Below are 23,513 nucleotides of genomic sequence, written 5' to 3'. Positions count from 1 at the left end.
AAATGTCCATTTTAAGATGCTACCTCAAACACACACATACACACACACACACACACACACACACACACCCTGCCATCAAGATCTAACTGTGGGAAGAGTTCATTCAGCTGTTCCCAGTTATGTTAAAATTAAAGATTTAGACATAGTACATCCATTTTTCATACTCATCTCTTCCTTCTGAGGTTATTTAACATCAAAATGTTTGCAAAAAATGTTGAGAAAAAACTGGGAGTAGTTGTATAAAAATCTATGATCTGTTACAAATAGATGAATAGGTCAACACGAACAACAATTAAACACAATTAAATAAGAATAGTCAATAATGTAATGGCTGTAATCCTTTATTGAAATAGCTTTTAGAAATCTAATCTAAAATGGTGGAATTTACTTCATCTGTCCCCATTTCTCTTTAATAATGTGTTTGATATTAGAACTTTATTATTTATTATTTTCGTTAAATGACATCCTTAATTTGTTTCATGAATTCATATCTCCGATAATAGTGTTTATTGGTCCAGGGCAAATACTGGAAAATACGATGTTCTCCAGAAGGACATTATGTCAGCTCCAACATCAAGAATGACCTCAGATGTGTTATATTCATTAAATTATATTAATTAAATATTCATTAACGTTCAAAACAATTTAGAAATGGGTTTATGTCATAAACATTTTCAGTGGTAAACATTATGTTTGTTCTTTTGAATTATAAATGACATTATATGTTGCCTCTTAAATCTGAAAAGAATTATGTTACTGATACTACACATTTGTTATAATATGTTATAATACTACACATTTTGTGAGCAAAACACTATTAAAAAAAAAGATTGGCTTTTTACAGGGTAGAGAAAAATACTGGTCTTATAAAATGCATTTTCCCTACAAAATGAAGACTAAAATTAGAAATATCTTTTAAAATATCTTTTAAGAATGAGAGATCTGAAATAATATCTTAAAATAACAAAACAAAAAAAAAAGTTTAAAAGTCTGAAAAATGACATATTTAGATGCTCTGCATGTAAGGAGACAGACCCTCTGAATTGCTTCAAATAATTGTGTAAAATAGATTAGTAATTAATAAAAAAATGTCAAAGTTATATGCTCTGCATAAAAAGATTATTATTAATAATAAAACAATAATCCTTAATTTCACACAAAATGGAAAGACAAAACAAATCCATGAACTCACAGCAGATCGCAAGAGGAAAGAGAAAGAATGAAATAAATACAGGAAGGCAGGAGAGGAGAAAGATTTGTGTTTTGGAATGAAGACACCGCGGCCACCATTTACATTGGGAGGCGGTGGGAATGGGTTGGTTTGAGCTCTGGGGATCAGAGGCGGGCGGGACTCACTCAGCCTCGCTTTGATCCATGTCCTCAGGCCTGCCTGGCTCAATGCGCCGCGATCCGGCCGCACTGCTCACCACTCACAACTGTCTGCCAGAGATAAGGCAGCGAGTGACGTCTCGCTCTGGAGTTCCATTAGCACTGCAGCCTCTTTAAACTGGATGAATTATACTTAAGAAGCCTGCACAGAGTTTGTCAAAAAAAGAAAATATAGCAGGAAGAGGGGGTGCGGGTGGGGAGGGATGAGGAAAAAATGAGCTCTGGTTCCATCACTTTTGGCCCCTTTTTGCTGTTGACGACATATTGTGCACCTGAATGTCAATGAGTGAAATGGTGACGTGCCTGTGATAATAAATCTTGTGTGTTATAGCTGTGATTGGCCTGTCAACAAATGAAAATATAGAAATGAATATATAAAGATAACAACATTTACAGTCAGTTAATTAGAAACCATAAATTTAAATTTAAATGCAGTCAATATTTCCAAGCAGGAAGTAAGAGGCTTTACAAACAGAGAGGGAGAGAGAGAGAAACTGATGCAAGAAAATTGAACAAGAAAATTGAACAAGAAATTTAAATTACATGCACTAGCAGGATGTTTTCTGCATGGATTTTTTTTCTGCGAGTAAACAGGAGTGCATAAATTATTAGTAGTCAGTAATGTCACAAAAAATCTGTGTTTGTTTGGAGTGCAGAACAATCCCTTGTGATCCCTTTTATTTTTATGTAGGTTTAATAATAATAAAATTAAATGTAGCAATACAAAATGCAGCCTCTCAGTCCCATAAAAACAGAGCTATAAGAAAAGAAAATTCTTTTTTTTAAGAGCACAAATATTATGCAGAATAAAATGATTAGCATCACAGGTGTCCCTCAATGGCACAAGCTGCTGGAGAAAATCACATCTCTACGCTGGAACCTTGATGGGATTCACTCTGGACAGATCTTTAGTTTGCTCTGCGTTGTTGTGCTGAATGAGGTTCCTTTCTCCCTGGAGAGCGAACGTTAGTCAGATGAAAGGCTGCAGTGGACAAAGGGAAGGTTATTTCCATTCCAGGGTGTTTGTGCGTGGGCGAGTGCTGCGCTGTGCTGATAATAGCTCAAATAAGGAAATGCGCTTTACATTTATCTGGCAGAAGCAGCCAGCATATAGTACAGTAAATCCCAGAAGCTGTGAATCTATATGCAATCTTGCAGAGTTCAGCAGATCCTACTTCTGACATCCAGAGGATATTGTATTAGAAACAATATAATTTAATAAACGGTACAATTGTAAAACTTGATATATTGTTTCATGTAGGAAATAAATACCACTATAATGCTGTTCCTTTTGTATTTGTGTATAAAAAAATCATGCCATAAAGATGTAGTGGGAGCAGAAACTGTATACAAGGTAGAAGCATACATATACATAGTATACATAGGTAGAAGCAGCATCATACTCAGGAATAGATATGTGACTGTAATAGGTGGCACAAAAATAAGCACGTTTGTGGTTAGTCATAATGTTATGGGCTGATTCTCAAAATCTTTAGTTAAGGAGAACCTGGTCATGTCTGGTTCAAGATAACATTTTCCACTTCCAGAATATGGAAAACATAAATAAAAATAATAATTGCAAAAGGTCAAATAAGACAGACTTTCAAGTGCATGATGTATTAGAGAGACAGTTAACAGAATCTGCTTCCATATTTTTGACAAAGGTTTGCCATGTTGTAGAGAATCCCCTTTCACAGTGTAATGAATTTTCTCACATTGCACATTGTACATTACTAAAAATGCTAAAATAATTATTAAAAGAGTAAATTATTCAAAAGTGTATGTTGACTTCTGGTTATGGCAGCCACTTAAGAAGATGCGTGTCTCACTGCTCTATTATTATGTTCTATTAATCTGAATAAATCAATCCAATTTTTCTATAAGCATATATTACAATACTGAGACCGAGTAAATGTGACAAAGAGGAGAAACTAGAAAATTAATGGTAGTGGAAGCAGACAATGCAACAGGTGAAATTGGTGCTGAGAAAGCAGATGCAATATTAACCTCTATAGCTTCTATGAAATCAGAATTTTTGTCAAGATTCAATGATATTGTGGAGTCTATTGAAAATATCAAAATTAAATGCCTGCATAGAGCATTTCACAGGAGAAGCTGGAAGATAAGATTGTGAATAAAAAACCTGATATTTGAGGGTGCAGAGGGTTGGGATCTGCGTTTGTTCTTGGAGAAGTGGATGCCAGAAGCAAATGATATAGCTGTGGTGCACCAAACTGGGATGAGGAGTGATGCCAGGGAAACATAAGAACAGTAATAATGAGGTCCCTCAACTACAAGGACAAGCTGGCAGTCATCACTGCAGCACGAGCCAGGAAAGAAGTTCAATAAGGACCACCTTGTGTGGTTCTACCCAAACATCCCTGCTGGAGTCCATCAACTGAGGAAACAATTTGACCCGATCCACCAGGTACTCAGCCCTACAAGATTCTCACAATGACCAAATTTGCATATTTTAAGCACCGGTATGGCAACCATGTGAAGAGGTTTCAGGAAGAAGCTGACGTGACCTAAGTACATTATACAGCAGCAGATGTTTAAGATTTTGTGAACACACCTTTTATTTAATTCTTTGACTTGTCAGTAAATTGATCAATGGAAGTCTTTCACAAAGAACATAAAGTGAGTTTACAGATACTGTTTTGTATAGTCTTCCATAGTAGGCAGCGATTTAATATAATTTTAATATTTTAAGGTCTAATTTGGAACATTATTGTTGTTGTTCCTGTTCATTTTTGGTTGGTGGATAGACTGATTTTCATAAATGGAAGAAGTGTCATTAGTAAGGTGTTCTCACATGAGTGGAAAGAAGGGAATATATGTTCAGTGTGCTGCATGTGATTTTTTTGGAACTGCAGAGGTAATGAATATGGTGAAAAGTACAGACTCTAAAATTGTTTTCTAGCTGGAAACCCATCTTTTAGATGAGGACCGTAAGAAAATGAAACAGAGGTGGCGGGGTGGCGTATTCACATTTCAGGCTAGGGGAGTAATGACCCTTATTCACCAAAATATTAATAAAGATGCATTTGGCTGATGCTTGGCAGGCACCTTAATACCTGAGCATTTTCAGCACAAATATTACAAACACATTTAATGAAATATATAAGTAGGCAGATAGATGATTTCTGGACACAACACATCACAAACATTAGCATGTAGAAAGTGGGAAGCATTTAAAGCATTTCTTAGGGGACAAGTTAAGTAGACTTTAAGTCAAAAAAGGAACATAAAGTAAAAATTACATTTAGAAGACATAACAGGTATATGGGGTATATAAAACAACCCACCCATGGAAAAAAATTATTGATAAAGAGTATGAAACGTTTTCTGCTTCCAAAGGTTCAAAACAGAACACCAATTACAATTGTTATTTCTAATGAAAGTTTTGGGGGATCTTAAAGAAATTATTGAAACATTTATTATTATTCTCAGCAAATAAAAGTGATCAGCGTGACATGGATAACTTTTGAGATCAACTGAAAATACCACATATTCATGATAAATGGAGTGAGGGTCTGGATATAGAAATTGATGGTGAAGAGATTAGACACACTACTGCACATATGAAATGTGTAAGCTGTATGAAATCAGGAAAAAGAACAGCACCCAACAGTTTGAAATCAGGAAAAACAGTCTCCCTTATGATTTATATAAAAACATTCTAATGAATGCCTCTTGAAACATTTCCAAATATAGTTTTATTAAATAGATAACACCACGTTTGGAAATGTTTCAAGAGTCCTTTCAGGAGAACCATCTTCTGTTCTTTGTGTACAACACATTGATTACCCTGTTAAAGTAAGTCAGGTAAAACACCCATTAAATGTGAGATCTTGGTCTCAAGATATTATGTAAACTGCTGGCAACACATTTACATGGAATTTTGCCCAAACTTTCTGATAAAGATTTATACAGGCATGTCAGGGTTTTCATAATGTTAGAATGTTTTAAACATAATTAATTTTAGTAAAGAAATGCTAGATGCAGAGCTCCTATCATTCAATGCCGAAAGGCTGTGATAGGGTTGATTGGCCTTATCTTTTGAGGGTATTACAAGATTTGGATATGGGAATACATTTATAAAATGTACAAAAATGTTGCAGTAGAAATTTTCAAACGGAAACAATGCAAAACCAATTAAAATGGGAACAGTGTTGTAAAATTATGTCCTCTGTCACCACTTTTATTAATATTAGCAATTTACATTTACATTTACATTAACGGCATTTATCAGACACCCTTATCCAGAGCGACTTACAATCAGTAGTTACAGGGACAGTCCCCCCCTGCAGCAACTTAGGGTTAAGTGTCTTGCTCAGGGACACAATGGTAGTAAGTGGGATTTGAACCTGGGTCTTCTGGTTTATAGACGAGTGCATTATTCCTGAAGTGATTCTATTTAATGTTGTAGAACAGTTCAAATATGTACAGACTGTAACATGCTGAGAGTAAAACAAAGCAATGAATCCACATACAGGGGGATGTTGATACCAATGTCCATAATCGGAAGAATTAATGTCTTAAACATTAATGTATTACCTAAACTAATGTATTTAAAAAAATACATTCCCTTGCCACCTCCTTCATTTTTGTGAAGATGGAGCATAAAAAGGGCAAGACTTTGACTGTCATTATTGTACCTAAAATCAAGACAGTGTAAAGTGTCCAAATGTAACATGGTATTACTCTGAAACCCTGAGATGTTTTTTTTTTCAGGAATTACCTGATTTAGATGGAATTTCATGATATTCCCATAAACAAATATTCAAAGTAGGAAACCTACAAAGTCAAACAAAAATCCAATCATGAAACATATGATAAAGGTATTGAAGAAATAATCAACTGTATTGTCTCAGTTCAGCCCCATTTGGGGTATAAGTGTAAATGTAATGTTTACCTGGAAGAGCAATATTTAAAACAGTCAATTCAAAGGAACTGGAAATGGAACATATTTATTGTAAACACTTATACTATGAGCATTTATTGTTCTCAGCTAGGTTAATGTAAAAATAATGTATTGCTATGGAAAATCACCTCACTGGCCTTGATGTACTAAAGTACTAAAATGCGGATGAAACAATGTCAACTCCACAACTGGAATGGATAGCTTACATATTATAGGGTAATATAAGCCAAACAAAACATTTGAGAAAATATGGACACCCTTCATCTACAATATTTAAGATAGTGAGTTTTGTCACGTTGAGGGAACAGAGGTCCCACAGGCAAGTTTTCAAGACCAAAGATTTGTTAAATGACAGAGACAATGGGTTGATCTCCTCCACGATCTAGGATGTTGGGCACTTTCAACTCTTCTTCGTGGTCCGCCCTTTCACCCCTACAGGGCAGTGGTGGCCTAGCGGTTAAGGAAGGTTGCCGGTAATCAGAAGGTTGCCGGTTCGAATCCCGATCCGCCAAGGTGCCACTGGTATCCTTGAGGAATATTGGATGTATGCTTTGCGTCATTGTCTTGTTGGAAAACCCAGCGATGACCTATGCCTAGACTACGAGCAGAGTTTTACATATTGTCCCTCAAAATTATGCCATGCACCTCAACAAGGCTCCCTGTGCCTGAGGCTGCAAAACATCTTCACAGCATGATGCGGCCACGACCATGTTTAACTGTGGGAACTGTGTTCCTAGGGATGAAGACTCCCTTTCTTCACCAAACATAAGCAACATCCATGTACCCAAACAATTCCAGTTCAGTCTCATCAGACCAGAGCACAACTTATCTTTACCTTTCAAATGTTCACAGGCAAACCTCAGTCATGGTGAGTAAAAGTCGTTCCTCTTATGTGTTCAAGTGTCCCGTTCCTTTTTGGTCTTTTTATGCTGATGGAACGTTGTTAGGAAGCCAATTGACTGGACAGGTTTGGTCTCAAAGCTGATTGATTAATTGCTGTTGATGTGTTTTTTGCTATATTTGATATAAAGATGTATTTTATATTACAAAACATACCACCATCTAATTAATAGCGCTGACGAATGTTTGATTTGATCAAGTTTCATCAATGCTGCAAACATTGTGAAGAAGTTTAGGAAAATAATTCCATAATTCTTGTGGGGGGAATAAATTGGTCTCAAATGTTTGAGTAGACTATATCACTACAGTACAAACCTCATTAGTACGTTTGCTTGGGGTAAAGTATTAAATTGAGTTACTCTGGGTATATTTCATTTCTCCTGGTGTAAGTTGTAGATTGTCTGGCCAAGGGTTAGGCTTAGAGGACATTTGATTAAAAATGGCTATGTTTTTTGCAATCACATCACAGAATGTTTTGGGATCATTAAATAAAGAACAGAATATTTTAGTATTGATTTGCATAAACCCAAAACTGCAAAGGTAGCTCAGTACCAACAGTTGGTGAAAAATTGGTAGAGAGGTGCATTGCACATGGAACATGAATTAAAATATTTGAAGTTAAGAAGTCAAGAACCTGAATGTGAAGTGATGTTGCAGAGGTTGAAATTTATCGCAGAGCCTGAATTATGGGCTGAGGGAAGTGGTCAGCCTGAGGGCTGTGTAGGAGGTTGACTGTGTGGGTAAAAAATCAGGCATTTGTCTGATAGAAAAAGTTATAAATGTGTAAAGGAAGCTGTTCTAAAAAGTTATGAACTTATTCCTGAAGCATTCAGACAACAATTTCACCACTGGAAAAGGCGAGATAAGCAAACTAATTCAGAGGGAGCAAGAGACCCAAACAGTAATTTTAAATATCGGTGTATTGCTGTGGGTGTTAATGCCATTGAAGGGTTCTGCAATTTGATTGTTTCATAGCAATTTAAATACATCATCCCTGAAATAATTGTTATTTGTAATTGGTATAAAGCAGAAATTGCAGGCAAAGCCACAGTCTCATCCAATGAATCTGTTTTAGCCCACCAGTCAGGTTAGAGAACAAACTCCATGTGGAACCACGTAGTGGTTAATAAAACCAGTCATAAGCCAGTCATAACTAAGGGGCGACCAATAGAGAAGAAAGAATACTATATTTCCACATTTTGTTTTTTCAGCCTTATTCCAATATGGATAAAATAATTTTTTCCTCCAATTTCTACAGCCCATAATGAAAATGTGAAAAATATATATATCACTGCAGATTCTCGCTCTCTCTGCACAAGGTGGTGTTCCAATGAAGTGACATTGCAGTTTGTCCTTCCTTGCCTGTTGACGGAGTCTATTTAATTTTTGGAAACAATCTGGCAGGAGATTGTGTGTGGTAAAATATTTTACCACCTTTTGTTAGAAATGCTCCCCAGATTTCATCACGTTTAGATGGTGATCTATCTGACCTGTCTACTGCATGTGTGATTACCTGTTATTTAGTCCAAAACCACTACATTAAGTTTCAATGGACTTTGACAATACCCTCCACACTTTGACCGTTACTATACACAAGAAAACTACACTTATAATAGGTTTAATGACAAGGTCTGATATTAAAATGGTCCAACATGGTGAATTGGAGAAAGGATCTGTCCATGTTTGTGCAGAGAATGTGTTCAGTAAGTCTTGTGAGCGTATCTCTTGTGTAGTAGTCCTCTTGTAAGTCGCTTTGGATAAAAGCGTCTGCTAAGTAAAGTAAAGTAAAGTAAAGTAGTAGTCTTCATATTCAATGCAATATTGTACAGGTAGCACATGCAGTGAAGACAGAATCAGAGTAATATGCTCAAATTCTTGTTGATTCTTTCTTGTGATTCTTACAGCATTTTGAACTTGTTGGAACTTTAAACATGTTTACTAAAAATGATGCTGGCCATCCAATAAGTAGAGCATTTTAGTAGTCGATTATTGACATTACAAATGCATCATGCATAGTATGTGTCTGTCATATCCTTGAAATATTACAAGTGAAAGATTGAAGTGAAAGAAAGCAGTCTAACAAATATTACTTACCAGATTGTCGAAGGACAGATCACTTTCAATTGTGATTCCCAAGACTTCTGTGGCAGAAGTACCATCATTATTGACTGAGAAGTTATGGATAGATTCCTTCTGCCAGCTTTTGGACCAAGTAAGAATTTAACACGAACAAAAATTTAATATCATTTGGTGTCTTCTCTGTGTCTGGTGAAGATGTACAGTTGTGTTCCATCTGCATAACAGTAGTAGTTGATATTAGGTGTATGAAGTATTTTTTGAGTGGTAACATATATAAAGAACAATATAGGTCTTAGTATGGACCATTGGGGACCAATACTTTTACAGAACATTCGCCATTAATATTAACAAAAGTGTATCCACCAGTTATATATGAGTTAAACTATTCAGGTGCACAGCCTCTGATTCTTACAAAAGTTTCTAACCAGTTCTGTAGACAGTGGTGGTCAACAGTATCAAATGCATCACTGAGATCAAGTAGGTTGAGCATGGAAATGCAGTCATTGTCAAATAGCATAAGCTATTTACAACCTGACTCAAATGAATAAAGAAAAAGCAGTTAATTTCCAGGAAATTATTGAGCTGTTGTGCTAAAGATTTTTCCACGTTTTTCCCAATAAATGGTAGATTAGAGATTGGGCAGTAATTTGAATTTTCATTTATATATACACCAGGCTTTTTTATTATAGGATTTATAGCTTTTTGCTTAATGTAAGGACATAGCTAGTGCTTTTACAAGCATTGATTAGGTCCAGTATTTATTTCATTATGGCACTAACAATCTCTTTGAATAAAATTGTATTCTGTCTAATAAGCAGGTAGTATTTTTTAAACTGGGTTTTCAGATTTTCCAATGGGGTGATCAGGCTGACATGTATACTTAGCCTTATCAAATATATGAATTCCAATTCTATTTGGCACTGTTTCTAGGATTAGTTGTATCCAGTTGTATCAACAGAGAATTTTTTTGTCCACAAATGCATGCCATATAGGGTCCTAGATTAGTCTATTGACCTGATTGTAGTGCCTAAAAGTTTCAGAGATGTGGTACTCAGAATGGCACTTGAGGAGGATACAGAACATTTAGGTGATACAAAAACCTATACCACGCTTATTAAGTACTTCTACTGGTATTCCCTTCAGTAAGATGTGTCACACTTCATAAAGACCTGTCAAACATTGCTGGTAATCCCAGCAATTCGTCAAGGCTGGTCCTCTATATCCCATTCCAGGCCTCAGTGGTCCCATTTTGATTATTCATTGTTTTGGGCCACTTCCGCCTTCTTAATCTGGTTAAACATACATTCTCAATGTGAGGTTGATTTGCCTGTTATTCAGCTGCCTAGTGCTTGTGAACTATCCCAACAAAGTCTGTGATGAGGACTCTTTAGCAGTGTAATGAGATGCATTGACAACTAGTTCACAATGCAATGACTGAAACATTGAGACATTTTTTTTGGTATGGTGGGAATATTTAGCACGGAGCCAGTATATTGTTTTTTTTGACCAACATGACATTACAAATGATAAATGGAAAATAAAAAAAAAAATAGATTGTGTAATTGTTTGCATGAATGCATTTGCTGTTTTCTGTTATGATTTGCATGAATTAGGAGATTTTATGGAGTTTTTCCACAATTTCTCACACCCAACGGTAGGCTTAACACTGGAAATGTCCAGTAAGTGGCTCTATCATGAGTAGAACATTGGTTGATTTTTATCCTCTAAAATATAATTTTTAAACTGCAATAAAAGTGAAGATTTGCTTTTATACCACAAAGAATGCTATTTTATTTGTGCCCAGAATTATTTTTTACAAATTGAAATCCAAACTGAGGGGTTAATTACCAATTGCAAAACATAGCTTGTGCCCAAAATGCTACATACACTTCCACAAAACAGATGTATGCCTTTTCTTTGTCACCAAGTTTTCAGCCTCCACAATTTCTGCATCATTTAATTTTTATTAGTGTAGCATGACTCTTCTTTTATCTGTGTTTGTTATTGGCCATTGCTTTAACTTGGGATACATCTGATTGGTGAGTGTGAGGGAAATGTCAAACCTGATGGCTGAGTATGACTGTCTGTTGAAGAAATATTTCAGACTTCTGTTACACAACACTAATGAAGCACAGACACATTAACACATGAAACTTTCACAGAAGTACAATTACTACAGAAAACTCGCACACATATACATAACATGCTCATATTGACAGATGTTAAAAACACTTTTAGACACTTGTACTTATGAAATGTTTGCATGTTCATACATCCGAAACACGTTCCCTCACACATATGTATATGAAATGCTTACACGGATACGGGTGAAAAAGACAGTTTCACCTGAATCTGTGTGCTTAACTTCATAGGATTGCGAATCTGGTTTTAGACAGGACACGACATCCTGTGAAAGCCCTGTTCTTGCTGCAGTGGTTCAGCACAAAAAATAGGCAAGGTTAACATTGTCACTGTGCGCCACCCTCTCTATCCCATTACATAATGTGTTTTGTAACTATACCTTTTTATTTCAGTTAACAAATTGAGAAGGTGGTCAATAATTATCAGAAGCTATTTCATATATACTGCCAACAACAAGCACCATCAAAACATACATCAAAACACACCAGGCAACTGACATTTTTCTCTAGCATACCGTCTCTAGAATACCTCATGGTGTCACGATGTCATAGCTATAGTCAGCCTATTATAGTCACAGAGGAAATATTTTGTTGAACAAAAAAAAAACAAACATCCAAAAGTACGAGCACAAAAATAAGGGGTAAGGATTCCTAGAAAACTGGAATAGGGACGTTGGTGCAATGTAAAGGTCAGGAGTTGTAAGAATAACTGCAATCATTGCTTTTTTCAAATCTCATTTATGCCAATTGCAATTTTGGTTCAAATTTGATAGAATAATTTGATGAGTCAACAGTATATGGATATATAGAATATATGGATTTCTTGATTGCATTCATTTTTTACTTGTTTAATTTCAGAGAACAATATTGAACTGCTTAAACCGAAAACATGAAAATTTAGAGTGTTTATGTAATTATTACATTTGGGGCCAATTCTGTGATATGCCTACTTGTTTTAGTTGGTTGTAAACTCAGTCAGGCAAATTTCTTTCTGATTGTAAATAATAAAGCAAAATCTACAAAACACTCCTTTGTTGCTTTATTTTATAATGCTACACATTTTTGTGTACTTAAAAAAGTTGACAAAATACAAATAATAATTAAAAAAACATTTTGAGATTGTCTCTTTACAAGGGTTGAGAGCAAAGGCTTGAGAGCAAGGTTTGTGATCTTTTAAATGTATTTTCCACACCATTACTGAAGACTACAATTTCAAATCTTTCCATAAATAAGGTATTGCACCTATTGTAAAGGAGTCATATACTTATGTATTAAAATATTTTTGGATAAAAAAATGGGTGGATCTGATGGATTCGTCAACGTAGCAGGTGATGTGTGATGTGGTTACAGAGGTGCTTGTGATGAGGAGTTGATTTATACCTTGCCTGCACTGCACTGATAAATCTAACTCCGCGTCAGCTCCATGATTCGATCTCTGATTGGATGGGATGTGCAGGTCCCCAGGTGCTTCTTCTTAACCGGTGTGCTTCTCTTGGGCTGCAGCTGAGGAAACCGCTCAGTTTATTTATTACAATCATGGCTGTGAGGCTACAATATTAACACTGTCAACTCTCATTTAATGCAACACTCCTCAGTGAGTTGAACTCGCTGCCCTGCTTACCCTCTGCCACATTATACCTGAAAGGATTCTCATTTGGCTGAGGTGTGTGTGTGTGTGTGTGTGTGTGTGTGTGTGTCTGTGTTCACAGTAAATAAATGGATTGTACCACGCACATACCTCAATATCAGCCCAATGAAAGTATTAACCTTTGGTTAGATGGGGCCGTGTAGCATTTTGCATTGTTTACAGGCAGCTGCAGTGGCTCCTGCAGATGAGACCCAGTGAAGTGCGAAAACTGTTTTGGGGAATTTATTGATTATATAACCTGTATGGACAGCTGCAGCAGTGGCGCCAAAGGCAGAAATTCCTCTGATTTCTTTTTTCTTCCTGATCAAAGTGTTTCTCAGGAAACCCCAGTGAGATTCCTCAGAGACTTAGAGGAGCCATATGCCTAGTACTTAATGCAGCAGTGAGCATGCTGGGACAGCTGATGTCTTGTTTGGTTGTGCCCTAATCGCTGGTATTCCTGCCATTTTGTCTTTGCCCAGCTTCTGTCACTGCCAATCACAAACCTAATTTGAAACAATTAGCTACTCCATAAATGCAGCACATCCTGTCGCGCTTGCATCTCTAGTTTCACCACCTCCTCCTTTCTACCCCTCCCTTCCCCTTTTCACTTTCAATTAGCGTGCTGTGGCCAGTTAACATGCTGACATTGCGCTGCAGGCACAAATCACCCCTGTCATCTGTTTGGTGCCACTGGGCCTTTGAGGAAACACCCCACCCCCCATCCCCGCTTCCCAGCTGAACGTGGCTCCTAATTGCTTTTTGTGCGCCCGTGACAAAACCTCTAATGGAATTTATGCATTTGCATTATAGTCAGAACTGCTGTTTTGCTGATGGGTTCTGCCTTGTTTCTGGATGCTGTTTTTTTTTTTTACCATTATTATACTTTTTTTGGTCAAAATGGCAATTATTATCATCTGGTAGTTATTGTTATGTTTCAAGGATGTCATGCATCATTCATCTGGTTAGTGTAAACTGCAGGCTTGTTAACTTATGCAGGGATCTGGCTATAATTGCATCAGATATCCTGAAATATGTTCATCACACATTCTTGTTTATTCATTTCTGGGGTAGACGGGGGAGATGGATTTTGGGCAGGATTAGTATTTTTTTTTGCTGAAAGCTGTTTCTGCTCCATAATTACAGTGGAATTGCATCAGATACTCCTAAATTCACCCAGCCTGGTTCCTTCTGTCATCACACCCCATTATGTATTTTAATCCCCAAAGATGTTTCTACCAATGTGCCTTTTTTGCATTTATTTATGTATATCACATTCTACAGCTCAGAAAATATATCTCCTGACAATGTGGCGAGGGTGTTGTTCCTGTATCTAGCTCTGAAATCTGGAGCCATGAGAGATGCCGAAAAGATGAGCTGGGTTCCTTTCTGTCTGTATCTCACTCAGTTCTGGTGAATTCTCTTGATTAGCACACCTGCAATAAAAAAGGTGAGGACTGAAAATGGAAAAAATCCTAACGTGCAATCTGAATATCACTCAAAGGCCCCAGGTTACTGGCCCCACTGGGCCGGTGCTTAACCCAGCATTATTTCCAACCATGAAATGTTCTTGCATCCATTTCCTGTCATGATAGAACAAAACTGCACCTCAATACCACTAACAAAATTTCTACCATTGTGTCGTCTGTGTATCTCCAGGGGGCCAGTTATTGTCCCTGTCACTACTGATTGTAAGTCGCTCTGTAAATGTAAATGCAAAGAAGTGGTCTTTATGAGCAATGTTGCAGAAAAAAACAGAAACAACAACAAAAAAGAGAAAACACCCAATCATTTAAATGTGCTAACATATTTATTAAATCAAAAATATATTATTTATATGTTTAAATATTTAAACATATAAATTAAACATTATTTTATGTTTAAATATGTGATGTGATAATTAGCTTAATCCTGCTTTGGCTACCCAACCCCAAGAAAAAAGATCCACCTCACATTTCATTAGTCACAGACTTGTCTTGACCCCTTTCAATTACTTCAAATCACTATTTTATTAAAAAGCGGGTAGCAAGAGGACCAAAACTGTGGTTTATTGCTTGAGGGCAACACCATGCCATTATTTGAAAAATCTGTGTGATGTGTGATTAAAACTTAAGTCATCTTAAGTGAGGGGATAATATGGTTGGCTTATATCCGTGACTGTTTTCATCTGTTAGCTTTCCTATAAATGTATTCTTGCTGTGTCCAGACCTTGTTCTGTCTTTTTCAATTCTGCTTGGAATCATATCCATGATTCTACCTGTCTTTGTGTGGGTCTTGGTGGCTTTTTTTATGTATTAAAACCCTGTGATTTATGAGTTGAGTGAATGTGTCCTTCTATTTCCAGCCACACGTCTGTGATACACAGAACATCTCTAAAAGTAGACAGGTTTCTTTTGAAAGATGGCAGCTTTACTTTGTGTGAGTGGCAGAAGAGCTTCTGCAGCTCAGCATCAGGTCATGCAAAAGCACTGCTTCGGTTCAACTGCCTGAATCAATGCTGCTTGTGTAGGAAAGTATAAAGGCACACAGAGTGTGGAGTAACTGGGGAAGTAACTATAGAGTTGGAGTAACTGCTGTAAGCCAGAGGTAACAGTAGAATTGTGGTGTAACTTTGTGTGGTAACTTTTTGGGGTAGCTGCTGTAACTGAGGGGTTTTAAGGGGATTTGTGTAGCTGAGGTTATTCTGCATCTGATTTCCTTTCAAGCTAATAAAGGCCTCAGCGAGGCTTCAGACGCTTAAGGAGGTGCTTTGAAAGGAGGTGTCAGGCTTCTGGACTCCCTCACCCTCTGTTCTGGGATAAAACCCTCCTCCTGTAGAGACGCAGAATCCCCTTCAAATAGAGCAAGGATGTTGAACCTACTGAAATTCATATTTGCTGTTGAAATTGTGGAGAAAAGAGGATTACAGTTTTTTTGTGTGACTTTATTATGTCCATCACAATCTTTCTTTAAAAAATCTGTTCCAAAATCAGTAACCGTTCCAATTTTTTTTTAATAAATAAAAAATTCTGCCTTTACTCTGTAGGCGATAAATCTGAAGTGATTTGAATGATACAGTCCTCTCTTTTGTGCATTAATAAAAAGCTAATTCCACAACCATGACCAGGGACAAATTCACTGAACTGTTTTAATTAAAAGAAACACACACACACACACACACACACACACATCGCACTGTGCAAAGTTTTAGGCAAGTGTGAACAAATTTCTGTCAAAAATTAAGCCATTTATAGCATTGATCAATAATAATCAATGATAAGTATCACATGTTTGGTATAACCGAATGATTGTACACCCCAATATAATCATACAAAATCCTTGCCTTTGTGCAACTGGCTTTCATTATCTATTAGAAATGTGTGTTCTGCTCTTTTTGTTGTTCATTTTGTTCTATGTTTTTAACAAATAAAAACAAAATTTCTTATATTGCTCAAAATCCTGCGCAGTCGCCAATTACATATTGACATTTACATTATTTATCAAACACCCTTATCCAGAGCGACTTACAATCAGTAGTTACAGGGACAGCCCCCCTGGAGACACTCAGGGTTAAGTGTCTTGCTCATGGACACAATGGTAGTAAGTGGGATATTAACCTTGGTCTTCTGGTTCACAGGCGAGGGTATTACCCACTAGGAGACTACGACCACCCCACATATGACCCCCACCCCCCCAAAAGACAGGGGTGGTAGTAGCCTGGTGGGTAACAAACTCGCCTATGAACCAGAAGACCCAGGTTCAAATCCCACTTACTACCATTGTGTCCCTGAGCAAGACACTTAACCCCAGTCCAGGGGGCACTGTCCCTGTAACTACTGATTGTAAGTCTGGATAAGGGCGTCTGATAAATGCTGTAAATGCAAAAGACAAAAACATGGATGAAACTTTAGGAAGGAAGCACTTCCCACCTTCCCTCTTGACATTGTGTGGAAATTGTGTGGTAGAGCACATGTGGGGTTTGTATTGACCTCGGTTTGTCTATGTGTGTATTGACATGATTGCCTATTTCTGGTGATTCCAGGTGATGAATATTTTGAACAACTCCAGTGCCGTGCCCCCTCAGCCCCAACACGACTTCTCAGTTTCACCCCTGCACAGCAGTCTGGACGCCTCTGCCCCCATCGCAGCAAGTTGCAGCCAGCGCTCTGACCCTAGCAAGCCTCCAGACAGCCTGGCCTCGAGGCAGTCCTACTGCCCCACCACCTACAGCTCCCCCAGCTACAGCATAGAGCCTGTCACCCCTGGATACCAGTACTCACAGTACAGTCAATGTGCGTATAAGCAGACCCACCCACACACAAACAACAGCTTAACATTTCACTAATACAGCGGTGTCACACTCTGATCAAACACAGCAAGCTTAAGATGTGTGTGTGTGTCTATATGCTGAAGTGTGTTTGAGTGGATTTAGGGTGTAGACTGAGGTGACAAGGGAAGGCATGTGTGTGTTGTGGAGATAAACCCCTGTGATTAGAGACTCTCCACCAGCTGTCACCTGGGTGTCCTGTGCTGACAGGTGCCACACCCACAGGTAGGAGTGCACTGCTGCATGCCAACTTTCTTGACAGCTCCTTTTCTCTGTATCTCATCTTCACACAGTCACTGCTTACTGCCTCTGCTCCGCCCCTCCATCCAACTTGCAACCCTCCGCTGGAAGGTGGGGGTGGGGCGCTGTGGGTCAGATGGCTCCACTCAGCTAATGGCACCAAATCCAGCAGCAGAGCTCTCAGTTTTAGTCTCACATTGACAAAACAAAATCTATCTACCTACCTACCTAGAATACTATTCTACTATATTATACATTATTAAAATAGCAGTAATGTTGTACATGTTACTTTCAATTTATAAAATAAAAAAAACATTTTTTTTTTGTTACTTAATATTATCGCAGCCATGTGTGACATGTCCCAGTGGCGGCTGCTATGAACACCATTCAATGCTCTAATCCACTTTTGCCTTTAATTAATGCATATTGTAAATAACCATTCTTAATTGTGTGCAATGAGTTTAAGCACAGTCAGTGAGTTTTTGCATACAAGCTATCACATCAAAATTTTCACACACATTATTTTGACATTTATTCATCTGTTTGGTGAAAAAAATAAATGACAAATGAAAATTGAGGATGCTTGTGGGTGTATTTGCAAGTGGACCAGTAACACCATAATGGACATTTAATGTAGACCATGACACTGGACTACATTCTGGACTTCTCCAACCCTACAACTGTAGGACTTATTATTATATTGTACAAATCATCACCAGCCCTGCACTGACACCATTTGCAGGGTCCCTCCTCCCTGGAAGGGGGTCCCTCTCTGTATCACTCCTTCCCAACATTTCTTCCTTTCTTTCTTCTCTCTCCTAGAGTTTTTTTGTGTGGAGTTTTTCCTTGTGTGCAGAAGGGTCAAGTGTGGGGGGTGTCAACTGTAGGGCTTGTCAAAGCCCATTGAGACATACTGTATGTGATTTTGGGCTATATAAGAAATAAATGTTGTTGTAGTTGTTGGTGGTCCAATTAGGGGTGTGTTCTGAAAACAATTAAAGGTTGTGGGGAGATTTTGTTTGGAGGGGGGTCACTAAGGATGGCAAGAGTGAAGGCATTATCAGGCATTGCTGCATCTCAAGGGGTAGTGGTCTGGCCTTGGAGCAAGCACAGGGTAATTATGCACCCAGTCCATAATCAGGACCCCTAGGCGTCCACGTATCCAAGCTGGGGACGTGAGTGATATTCTTTATCTTGGCCAGCAGACCAGTGAGCTGAGATGGGAGTGGGAGGCGCAGTGCCAAGCCCAGAGGTGGCAGGCCCTACCACATCAGTTTCAACAGTCAGTCTGTCAGTCCCCCAAATCCCACTAGTCACCTGACTTCGTATCTGTTACGACAGGTCTGGCCAAAACCACTCCTTGAGTAAAGTGAAAGTGTAGGTATTGTGGATGTAAAACACAGCACAGCGCACAGTGCCTACAAGTTAATGTGTCCTCTGCTTTAACCCATCACCCTTAGTGAGCAGTGGGCAGCCATGAAAGGTGCCTGGAGACCTGTGTGTGGAGATGGTGCTTTGCTCAGTGGTACCTTAGTGGCACCTTGACGGTTTGAAATTTGAACCAGCAACCTTCCGATTATGTGCCCATTTCCTTACCTGCTCACCACTGCCCCTAAGCTGCATCGACTGTATTGGCCGGGAATGCAGTTGAGCTTCTGCTGCTTCCTTCGTTAGAAGTTTGCTGAGAAGGTCCCTTTGAGGTTCTAACCTGTGACAAAAGCAAGTCAAGGTAGGCGTTTCACATGAAGTCGTGGATATCAAACCCAGAAACTGTCAGTGACCTGACAGTAACATATTAGAAGAGCTTCCCCTTCTTCAGGAGACATGACTTCATTACCCCCAGTGGAGAATCTTTCCAGCATCCTTGAAAGAGGAGTTGCTGTAGATGGTAACTGATGGTCTTTTCTGAGAGAAGAATGACTGACTCCAGACTTTATTCAGCTCTTCTTTTAGTGTTTCAGTAAGACTGATTCTTGCTTTAAAGGAGAAGGTCCAGAAAATGTTGGAGATGGAAGTGATTGTTCTGAGTGTGTCTCACCTTGCCTGACCCTTCTTTTGGCTTTGTCCTTACCTTACTCTTGTTTTGAACCCACAGCCTGCAGTGCTTAGCCTGACAGCAGGGCTCCAATCATGGACAAGTACCGCTGATTAGACATCCATGGTTAGATTTATGTTCCCGGCCTTGTGCCTCATGGCTGTGTTTTTGTTTGTTCAATTTTATTTTTCCCTCATGCCGTTTTCATTTGTGTTCATTAATAAATCCCAGAATTTGTCTCATCTCTGTGCTTACTTCCCCCATCAGCTTGTGGTCGTGACAATACTGGGTGGGACCTGGCCGTGATTCATTTATTGGTTACAGGGTTTGGCACTTGACTAGTCCACACCGTGTCCCACATTCTTCCCATAATTCCCAGGTGACATTTTGTCCTGGTAGCTGCCTGTTCCTTTAAGATTGGCTGTGTTATTTAATTTATAATGGTTGCTGAATTGAAATAGAAAATGGAAGGAAAGGAAGCTCATGACAAAGATATTGCTCAATTTAGTGATGGCTTTCGGTGAACAACATGAGTACAGTCAATGTACAAGTACAAGTTTGATGTCAGAACCAGTGACTTGTCTCATTCAATTTACAATGGGATTACAATCACAGGGATTTTAAAAGGCACTAAGCGCTGATTGGCTGACACAAATACTACTTTACTTTACTTTACTTTATTTAGCAGACGCTTTTATCCAAAGCGACTTACAAGAGGAAGACACCAGCAATTCTCGTTCGATTTCTATAGAATATTGAGTTTACAAACTAAGAGCCCTGATAAGGCTCAACTTGTCAGCGAAGAGCATGCTCAGAGATTGTTAGGTGCTAGACGAAGAAAAAATTATAATGTATTTATACATTTTTGTATTGTTTGTGCAATGTGTACGCATGTGCGTGTGTAAGTGTTTTTTTGAACAAGAGGGTTTTCACCTGCTTCTTAAAAGTGGTGATAGTCTCGGCTAGTCGTGTGGAGGAGGGCAGGTTGTTCCACCAGCCAGGGACAACAACGGAGAACAGAGATGATTGGAATCGGAGACCCCGTGAAGAAGGAATTTTTAGTATCCTAAAAATTCTACTTCCATGCTTCAAACTAAAATTGTAATAATGAATCTTTCAATAATATCTTTCAATATTTCAATAATTACACCTTTTCCTCCATAACTATAAAGAATTACAATTTTTGTGTAATGAAATGATGTAACAGTCATGTCTCACAGAGCCCAATCCCTGATTTGGCCTGGCGTCCAATCTTGGACTTGGGGCGTTCGAAAGGAAGATATCTATGCTTGTATCACAAAGTGGTATTTGTCTTTGCAGCCTTGATGGTTTCCTGTGATGTATAAATGTGAAAAGACACTGATCAGTCTTGATGATCAGGTACGGGTTTGTGTGTGTGGTGTGCAGTGAATCGCACTCTGCAATTTCAATAAATTATTTTTGTTTTTTCCTATATATTGCTTGTTCATATAAGTATGTGAAGTGAGGTGAAGTGATTGTCATTGAGAAACACTGAAGCAAAACAAAATGTGGTCTTTGGATTTAACCCATCACCTTACTAAGCAATGGGCATGAAAGGTGTTGGGTGTGGGGACAGTATAACACACTGACATAAAAACACAAACTATAGCTGATTATTTAGTTTAGAAAAAAAAACACAGAGTATAGTATAGAATTTAAGTACTTCACTTAATTGAAAAAGGATTCAGCATCCTTTGTATGAAGAAATGAAAATATGGAGAAAACAATATTGAAACAAATTTAAAAAAATTACAATACTAGATATATTAAAGAATTTATGTACATTGCTCTTGTTAAGAGTGAATGCTAAATGTCCTATACAACTAAACAGGATAGTAAATGATAAGAAATATGTCAAATGATCAAAAGTATATGAATGCTGATCAGAGAAATTATGGTTATTGACTCCTCTACTTTCCAGTGCAGCTATTAGTCCTCTTGCTGCTCTGGATTTTGGAGGAGGAGCTTGTGCACTGCCTGCCTTCACTGCAATGTACAATTAGCTGAAGGTTAAAATCAAACCTTGAAAAAATAACACACTCAGTCACACGCTTAAACTATGTATTGTATACATACACCAGTGTTATTATAGTTTTTGTTATTAACATAAAGTCCGGTAAAAAGTTGCAGTAAATAAAATGTTCTACTTGTTTGCTCTGCAGCTGCGGTTGACTATCTGGCCAAGAACGTGACTCTGTCCACTCAGCGCAGGATGAAGCTGGGGGAACACTCAGCCGTGTTGGGACTCCTGCAGGTGGAGACTGGACAGGCTTACTGATGACCCTCCCAGGTCAACGTCAATCTCCATCAGAGCCACTCACCCATTCAGTGGCAGCAGCAGAATGTGGCTTTGTAAACATTGGCAACAAGGACATTTCATACCTTAACAGGGTTATGGGTCTCTCAGATGAGTGGCATTGACTCTTCCCCTTGGATCAGCATCAGCCACTCAGTGACACTTGTTGAGGATTTTGAGGAAAATGAGCCACATTTGGTTCAGCAGGAATCAAAAGTCCTCAGGTTTTTGTCTGTTTCCAGCCATGTTTTGATAGTAGGGTTCATGACGTTATAATTCAGACTTAAAGTTATAAATTATGGTATTTTTGCTATATGTTTTTCAAACGCAAAACCCTCAGGAGGAATGATGACTCTTTGGAGCGTGACATTTAACTTCTTTTTCGACTTCACAATCCTGCTCAGGTCCCATACTCTGTGGGAAGCCAGGATTAGAAAATGTCAATCTTGTTACTACACATCTTACATTTCCTGGGCAGGTTTCCAGAGGAATGGCTTAAAAAAAAATCATCATTCTAACATTCCAGAATTTTACATTAGCTGCACACCATTCCCAAATCAGTCAAAAAATCATTCCATCCTCATCATTCATGTTTTCTCTTCTCTTCCCAGTAGTCAGATGTTGTACTCCACATTCCAAAACCTGTGCATCCGTTGGAGCATGTTGATGTTCCTGAAGATGCCTTTTCTCTTTGAAAATCCAGTTTAGTTTTTGCATAGTTTTGGTCATAGTGTTGTAGTGATGATGCACAGAACCCTGCTAAGATCCCATTCCAGCTAGCTATCTGTATGTTGTGAAATTATTTAAAACTGGTTTGTGCTCTTTGCTGGCACAAATTTGGCGATGTGAGCTGATCCGATAAAGTTATTCCCCTCATCGACTTGACTGGCATCTGAGTGAGATGCAGAAATTGTGAAGCATGTCTAGATTTGTTCATTTTCCAGAATACTTGGAACATTTGATGGTCACTGAATAAAAGGTTGATGTTGTTGGGGCCAAAGCTCACATGAATATGTCAAGCAAGGGTTTATTTTTCAACAGGCCAAACTGCATAAGTGCATTTCATGCACAGCACTTTTTTTTTATAACCATGAGCAGATTTCAGCACTGTGTTACATTGCATATGACCACTTTCAGAGCTTAATTTTCACTACTGTCTACTCGTTTACCTCCATTTGTATTTTGGTTTCTGTTCAGCATGTGAATATGATCAAGGCATAATTTATTCTGCTGTATGAAGTATTAGTCTTGTAGTGCTGACATCTCTCAATGTTTTTACTGTAACTGTGAATTAACTGTCTCCAATTAAATCTGTATAACTGGACAAAATCTACACCTCACTTCCTGTATCACATACAACCTCACACCTCCAGATGAAGTGAAAGTGAAGTGATTGTCGCTGTGAAACACAGCACAACTCTGCTTTTAACCATCACCCTTGGTGAGCAGTGGGCAGCCATGACCGGCACCCGGGGAGCAGTGTGTGGGGACGGTGCTTTGCTCAGTGGCACCTTGGCGGTTCAGGGATTTGATTATGGGGCTGCTTCCTTAC

The 23,513-nt window shown here is 38.3% G+C and overlaps 1 protein-coding gene across 4 annotated transcripts in view; it reads left to right on the top strand.

The window, feature by feature from the left end:
• The window catches only part of pax7b (paired box 7b), a 40,434-nt gene extending 17,144 nt beyond the window's left edge, over positions 1 to 23,290 (top strand). For all 4 annotated transcript variants that reach the window (XM_028993082.1, XM_028993080.1, XM_028993081.1 and 1 more), the window contains exons 8-9: positions 17,085 to 17,334; positions 21,828 to 23,290. In XM_028993082.1, the coding sequence (XP_028848915.1) occupies positions 17,085 to 17,334; positions 21,828 to 21,943 (366 nt within the window). In that variant the 3' untranslated portion in view covers positions 21,944 to 23,290. The remainder of the gene's footprint in view (positions 1 to 17,084; positions 17,335 to 21,827) is intronic.
• The last annotated feature ends 223 nt before the right edge of the window (positions 23,291 to 23,513 follow it).

The sequence above is a fragment of the Denticeps clupeoides genome, chromosome 10 (genome assembly GCF_900700375.1).
Source record: "Denticeps clupeoides chromosome 10, fDenClu1.1, whole genome shotgun sequence".
NCBI classification, from domain to species: domain Eukaryota; kingdom Metazoa; phylum Chordata; class Actinopteri; order Clupeiformes; family Denticipitidae; genus Denticeps; species Denticeps clupeoides.
The sequence above is the reverse complement of the archived record's forward strand: the minus strand, read 5'-3'. Positions and strand labels throughout refer to the sequence as shown.